General features: G+C 36.3%; 1 protein-coding gene across 5 annotated transcripts in view; it reads left to right on the top strand.

Annotated features, from left to right (window-relative positions):
• The window catches only part of msi1b (musashi RNA binding protein 1b), a 21,703-nt gene that overhangs the window by 4,164 nt on the left and 9,647 nt on the right, over positions 1-7,892 (top strand). For 4 of the 5 annotated variants that reach the window (XM_016517734.1, XM_016517733.1, XM_016517732.1 and 1 more), the window contains exons 5-6: positions 3,236-3,277; positions 3,379-3,471. In XM_016517734.1, the coding sequence (XP_016373220.1) occupies positions 3,236-3,277; positions 3,379-3,471 (135 nt within the window). Of the gene's footprint in view, positions 1-2,361; positions 3,126-3,235; positions 3,278-3,378; positions 3,472-7,892 lie in introns of those variants that run through there. The other variant, XM_016517735.1, reaches the window with a different exon arrangement.

Raw genomic sequence — 7,892 nt, forward strand, 5'->3', positions numbered from 1 at the left:
ATCAAAATACCTTTTAATTAAGAAATTTAAAACAGTGCTTACAGTAGAAATTGTCTAGTAATTGTATGAATCACATTTTACTATGTTTAATATACATAAAAAAAATGAAGGCTGAAAAAGTGTAAAAGTGTAAAAGTTGAAACCTCATGTCTAAAACGAATGTAAATTTAGTGAAAGTCTATAGGGGATAAACTTAAAATCCCTCAGAATGGAATATTGTATTCATTGTATGTATTTTATATAATGATTAACTGGCAATTGTCATTTCATTGAACCATTGCGTGATAAAATGCAAAAGATAGAAGCAAACATTCAAGACCAAAAAAGTGTAAAAGTTTAAGATTGACCACTAATGTGAATGTATTGAATGTCTATGGTGTTTAAACATACGAGCCCCTACTGAATCCATTACTTTTCAGTGTCTCTCCACTCTCCACATGGTCAAAACCAACTCTAATGACAATAATCTGTTTTATGTGACCATACATTTTATCCTCAGCTTTCCTCTCATCTGCGTCGGTGGCTGTATGTTGATTTTGTTTGTTTGTGTGTGTGTCTGTTTGTTTGTTTTTGATTGTGCACAGGAGTGGTGCGGCCTCAGCAATGTTGTGGACCGGAGGTGACTATCAGAGTAGTCTAGAAACTATAGACATACTGTAAACTGTAGCCTCTGCATCAGATCTCTGTTCAGATTAGCTTAGCCTCTTCATTTTACTCTCTAGATTCACAAAGAAACTCTGTTACTCGTAGTCTGTTGTATGAAAACAAACGGGCGACTCTGGTAAACTGCTGTAGTTTACCTCAGAGCTGCTAGCTCTTTAGCGTAGCTCTATTCGAACCCTCTCTCAGACAGACTAATCATTATTGCTGCTAGCGCTGTACTGCCTTCACTGTCTTCTAGAATTTAACCTCAGTACAGCATGACGTAGACTAGCGTTTGGTAAATAGATGGACTAGACTATAGACTAATATAGAGTATCTTGAGTATCTGTAATCTAGTTTGTCTACTGTGGCAATGGGTGCTAATCAACATCAAATTTTCTGCACATGGTTCCTAAATAAAAAATCGAATGGTATATCAAAATGTTGTTGCTACATTTACACAAATTTAGCTTTAACTCTGTTTTAATGCATTTAAGTGCAAGTATACTGTAGTTTCAAGGAGCTGGATGCTATTTGTAATGTTTCACAGCTCATTTTCCAGATTTAGACACCAATAAATAATAATCAGACTTTTAGAAAGAAAGAAAAGAAATAGAAAGACATGCAAAAACAAACAAACACAAACAAACAAAATGTTTTGTTTGGCTGTCCGAAGAGTGTGTGGGTCAAGGATGCTTTTCTGCTTGAGTTTCTGTGCCTTCTTTTGTTTTCTGACCACTCTTCTTCCAAGGAAACCTGGTTGTGGTGTTTCCCTGAGTGTTTTTCATGTCGTCCAGTGATGTTTACAGGAAAGCTGACCCTTCTCTTGTCCAGTCACAGGTGGCCATGACAGCCTCTTCTGTCTAGTCATACTCATCCATTTCCATTTGCCTCTCATAGAAACCTGTAAACTTTTCTCCCTGTTTCTCTGTCGTCTGTGAACGTTACACTCTCTGATTTAAAGGGGTCATATGATGCGATTTCATTTTTTCCTTTCTCTTTAGAGCGTTACAATCTCTTGGTGCATAAAGAAGATCTGTAAAGTTGCAAAGACTAAAGTCTCAAATCCAAAAACAATAATGTACAGTATGTGGAAAATAATGTGTTTTTTTAACTTTAAACCGCATAAACACATTTCATTACACCAAATACACAAAATAATGTTCTTTTTAGCAGCATCATATGACCCCTTTAAGGGGTGTTCACACTGACAGCAACAAAGCGACTCCAAGTTTGCCAGTTACGGTTAGCGATGAGAAAAGTCACATTGCGGGTACTAACAATTGGTTTGAAGGAAATTAATACTGTTTTTGAGGAAAGACGCATTAAACTGATCAAAAGGGACAGTAAAGACATTTACAATGTCACAAAAGATTTCTATTTCAAGTAAATGCTGTTCTGTTGAACGTTCTGTTCAACAAAGTATCCTAAAAAAACAGTTTATACTAAAATATTAAGCAGCACTACTGTTTTTAAAATCGATGATTAGAAAGAATGATTCTAATGTAAAAATAATAATAATATTACAATCATTTAATAAATAATTTTTGAATGATTTCTGAAGGATCACGTGACACTGAATACTGGAGTTATGATGCTGAAAATCCAGTTTTGCCATCACAGGAATAAATTGCATTTTTAAATATTTTCACATAAAAAGCAGTTATTTTAAATTGCAATAATATTTCACAATATTACTACACTTTTGCAAATACATGCAGCCTTGGCAAGAGGCTTCTTAATTCTTAAAAGTCTTCTTTTAAAAACATTACAAAATCATACCAAAACCAAAACTTAATACGATAGTTTATTTAGGGATATGATTATCAAAATTATGAGTTTTATGAATTATGACATTATGCAGTACTACAGTTTATATACAAGCACTTTTCTTCCAAAATAATTTTTTTTTGCAGAAACAAACTGAACACAGAAAAATTTGTCTTGTTTATAATTTTTTTTCAGTCATTTTATTCCAATTAATTGTGGCAGCCCTAGAACACACACTGTAACAGTACAAAAATAATACATATTCAGTCTATTTCATGTTAATGCTGCATATAGTATTACCAGGTCTATACAGTTTTTTTTTTTTTTTTATAGTCTTATTTACTTACTTATCTGTAATAGGATGTCCAAAAACTACGGCCAATGGCTCAGCCAACCATTAATATTAGGAACGTCTTCAAGCGACCAATAATTCAACAACCTGGCAACATCTAGCAATAAAATCACTGTCAGTGTGAATGGAGCGTAATTCTCTTCTTAATCGTTTCTCACTGTCAATTCTCTCTTTAGACGAATCTACATTTCTTTTTTCATTTCTCATCACTCTTGTCCTTCCCTGAACTCTGCATGTATGAATGTACCATCATTCTCAGACAGTAAAGTTAATGCAGGGTGCAGTCAGAGCCTTTAAAACACACAGGCAGATGTCCCTGCAAGGGCAGAGAGACACCAACCGAAACCAGAGCTCAGAGGATGTGAGCTCCTCTCTGATGTTCTCATTTACAGTCCCGGGTGTGTTGGTGTCAGTCTTCCTCTTTCTCCAGAATTTCTAAACTAGACCTTCTCCTCTCAAACTCTCCTCTAGATTGACCCGAAAGTTGCCTTTCCGCGACGAGCCCAGCCTAAGGTATGTGCCTGACTGGTCCACGTGGTCAAGATGCTTGATAATATCCAGCTTTTTGTTGTTTTTGAAGAGCTTCATCTCTCCAACCTATCTCTCTTTTTCAGTTGGTGACTCGGACAAAGAAAATCTTTGTTGGAGGTCTGTCAGTGAACACTACTATTGAAGATGTAAAGCAGTACTTTGACCAGTTCGGAAAGGTAAGTCGTCTGTGTTACAGTGTTACAGTGATTTTACTATGGGTAAATGATGTTCTTAGGCTTGGAACAAGGAATATGACTAATATTCCAGTTTGGTGAGGAAGCATGAAAGAGGGAACAAGAAAGGCGCAGAGAGACTGAGAGAAAGAGTTGGGGTAGAGTTTGAGAGTTTGAAGGGGTGAGTTTTGTTTGGAGGGGAAGGTGGGGGAGATTACTTGAATCTGAATTAATTTGATGGAACAGCTGCTCCTGCCCTCAGCCCCCCTCCTACCCGGTTACCACGGTGACCCTGCCCATCCATTGTCCCCAAGTAATTTAGCGGGCAAAGGGTTTTGTGTTTGGGGTGTGTGTGTTTGTGTGTGTGTGTGTGTGTGTGTGTAGGAGAGAAAACGAGGGAGAGACTGTGTGTCTAGGGGGAGGACGAATGTTCATAACTGAAGTAACACAACAATACATGCCAAAATCTGACGGGCTTCTGTAATAGATCATCTAACGTTTCTTTGCATCACACTTCAGTTACACATTGTCAGTGCAAAACTTGGGCAGAAAATAATTCATCATTCTTGAGCCATACTTAAGTGTGTGGAATGCAGACAGAGAGTGAAAAAGAGAGAGAGATGATAGTCGCAGCCACCCGGGGAAGTTGCAGATTAGTTTGCCTCACTGGTCACTTTGTGTTCTGGCCTGGTTTGAACAAGGGATGGAGAGAGGGAGCGATGGACAGAGAAAAACAGACACCATGATAAGAAGCACACAGAACAAGACGGGACTCGATTTGTAACTCAATTAAAAAAAGATACTAGTTACGATTGGAAAATTTGAAAGTTATTAAATACAAACGTGTGAAAAGTGAGAAAAGCTCTCAGCTTTCTACTTGATCTGGCCTTTAAAGGTGCACTCAGGAATTTCCCTCATGTAGGCAGTTGTTTTTGAAAATATTATCAGATTTGACAATGTGATAAATCATGTACACTCACATGAGATGAAGACTATAGTCAATAATAACAGCTGTTTTATGGGGGCTGCCTTATTTGTATCACAAGTCCAGACAAACGCTTGCTTTATCACCGTACCTCTCGTCACAATTAGGTAGGCACTTTATTCCAAAGCAACTTGCGTTGCATTCAAGGTAAACATTTTATCAGCGCTTGCTTTCCCTAGGAATCGAAGCTTTGTCCTTGGCATTGCTAGCACTTGCGCTGCTGTCTGAACTACAGGAATTCTGTTCTGTTGTTTAAGAGTGTGGGTGACCTAAACTGCTGATTTTCTTTATGTCCAAGACTGCCATATAGGCAAATATAGCATAATATAATTCTAAATGACAGAAAATTACATTTCTACAATACTATATTGTATGTACAATTCTACATTTCTACAATAATATTGGTAACTTAAATAGTTGATTTTTGGTTTATGTCAAAGACTGTCATGTAGGCAAACACAACATATTAATAATGCTAAATGACAGAAAATGAAATGAAATAAAAAAAATATTAAATTAAATGAACACTTTAAAAAAAAATTTTTTTTTCTTTAAATTCACATTTCTGCAATAATATTGATGACTTAAAACTGTTGATTTTTCTTTATGTTCAAGACTGCCATATAGGCAAATACAATGCTGAATGACAGAAAATTAAATGTACATAAAATTGATGAAAAAATATGTACTTCAAATTCACATTTCTATAATAATATTGGTCACTTAAACTTAAAACAAACTTAAACTGTTGTTTTATCTTTATGTCCAAGACTACCATAACAACAGTGGTGAGTGACAAAAAATTAAATGTGCATAAAATTGATTAAATTACATGAACACTTATTTTAAACAATATTTAATCAAAGTTCACTAACTATTTTGTATCGTGATCCAGCAAAATGTCAGCAAATGAAAAAATTAGAGAAAAAAAAGTTCCGGCTGGAATACTTTTGGAAGAGAAAAATTCATGACCGGAACAATTAGCACTTTTTCAGTTACCCATTTTGACTGTGTCAGTGTCTTTTTTGAGCACACAACATGGATAAACTACAATGGGTAAACATGTCAGCAGCACTTCATCCTGACCAAAAATTATGCTAGAGTAGCAATGTACAAACAGCTTGTTGCTGAACAACTTTTAATAACACTTTATTTTAAGGTGTCCTTGTTACACGTTACATGTACTTACTATTATAATAACAATAAATTATGCATAATTAAATGCAAGTAACCCTAAGCCAAACCCTAATCTAACCTTAACCATATACAGTAGTAAGTACATGTAGTTAATTAATATTACTCAATACTTAAATGTATAATTACACTGTAGGACACCTTAAAATAAAGTGTTACCCAACTTTTAATACCACTGGTTCTAATTTATCCCTACCCCTACCCTACCTCCTTACCCAAATGTAATTACTGAAACTTTGTTTTCAGTTCTGGTTTTCAATTAAATGAAGGTGAAAAGAATATTTTTGGTACATCACTAACTTTTGTTTGTTGTCCATTGATAAAAAAAAAAACATCTTCAAATGACCAAATATCAGCCAATTAATAACTAGTAATAATAAACCCTATACTACACTATTAGACAAGTTCTTTTTCCAGGCACACACATTAAAAGATGAGTAAAAGGAAATGGAGAAGGAACACAGAGAGTGTTATTGGTCTTTTAGCTAGTCTTCACCAAGAGACGGTGAGCGTGTGCACACATCAAGTGTTGATTGGTCAGGCTGTCCACTTGTGTTTCATATTCTAGATTGAAAGTTTTTCATCCTCTTTCTTGTTCACACAAAGACCTCGAAGTTTGACCTTCACCTCTGACCTTTAGGTTGAAGCTGTCAGTATGCTCACAGTGACGCACTTTTTTGCACACACATACAGATGCTAAAACACAAGTCAGTACACTTTCTCCCTTCTTACTTCTAACGGAAACCCTATGATATTGTAGTTAGCATTCCAACTAATTAACTAGTTAGCAATGTTTTAAATGTGCACTTGTAGTGTAGGCTGCTTCAAATCTTAAATATATATATTTATCTTAAGTGTACTTTACAGTTTTTTTCAACTGCTTACATTTTCAAAACTTTTGCCTCTTTTTTTCCAAACTTTACACACAAATCCAAGAATTGCACACACAAAATGCAAAATGCCTCACATCTCTTGCAAAATGAAGCACTGCATTCAAAATATCACAAACACATCTCAAAAGCAAACATTTGCAAACTAGTTGAGGGTTTCAGGCCGTCTTTTATTTTCTCTGAAGCAAATTAAAAATAACATGTCTCGGCAAACGATATGTTCGGATAATGTGTTCTTCTGGCATTCAAAATAAATTAATACGTGTGGAAAAAATCCTTTCCCTTCTACCACGCGCACTCTGTGCCTCCTCCTAGCAACAATAACTGCAGCCATTTCAAGCGCAAAATAGTTTAAGACATGCTTTTTTGAGGCGTTAAATAATGGCGCAAATGGCAGTAATTTGACGAGCGCAAAAGTTAGTAAAACGCATTTCGTGATTCATTTGAATACTATCCTCCCATAACATTTGCGTCTGAAAGGGAAACTCCTACAAATGCATATTCAATAAGGTCAGGCTCAAAAATAACTGTGTCCACGCCTGTTCAGCGCTAATTCGTCACTGGGCGTCTTTAGTAAAACCTGACAGTACAATTGTACCGCCAAAAGACAGTTTGCGCTGGCACAAGCTATTAGTAAAACTGGCCCTTGTCGCATAGGCGGAGCGTGTGGAAGGCTGGGGAAGGCTGGGGACTTGGGGCAAAAATTTAATTAAATTAATGCATTTAGCAGACGCTTTTATCCAAAGCGACTTACAGTGCATTCAGGCTATATTTTTTTTTATCAGTATGCGTGTTCCCTGGGAACTGAACCCACAACCTTTGCGTTGCTAACGCAATGCTCTACCACTGAGCCACAGGAACATAAAAAAAAGCACTGGGGAAGGCTGGGGACTTGGGGCAAAAATTAAATTAAATTAATGCATTTAGCAGACGCTTTTATCCAAAGCGACTTACAGTGCATTCAGGCTATATATTTTTTTATCAGTATGCGTGTTCCCTGGGAACTGAACCCACAACCTTTGCGTTGCTAACGCAATGCTCTACCACTGAGCCACAGGAACATAAAAAAAAGCCACTAAATTGGACAAAAATGCCCCTGCACAAACAAATTAAATCTATTACGTCTGTTGCTAACAAAGTGAATATGAATAGACAGTGTCGATTGCGGCATTAAATTAAGATCTGCTCATGTTGCACCTATTTCATTTTAGCTGTTTTTACAGTGTTGGGCATTTTAACCAATCACACACAATTCTGTTGAGTATGTTGAGCTAATGGCCAATCAGAAGCGTTCAGATGAGTCATCGTTCAAACTCATCAGTTTTGTTGAGAGTGTTGAGAGCGGCTGACTGAAT

Source organism: Sinocyclocheilus rhinocerous, unplaced genomic scaffold (genome assembly GCF_001515625.1).
Source record: "Sinocyclocheilus rhinocerous isolate Xijiao unplaced genomic scaffold, SAMN03320098_v1.1 scaffold87, whole genome shotgun sequence".
In the NCBI taxonomy this organism is placed as follows: Eukaryota; Metazoa; Chordata; class Actinopteri; order Cypriniformes; family Cyprinidae; genus Sinocyclocheilus; species Sinocyclocheilus rhinocerous.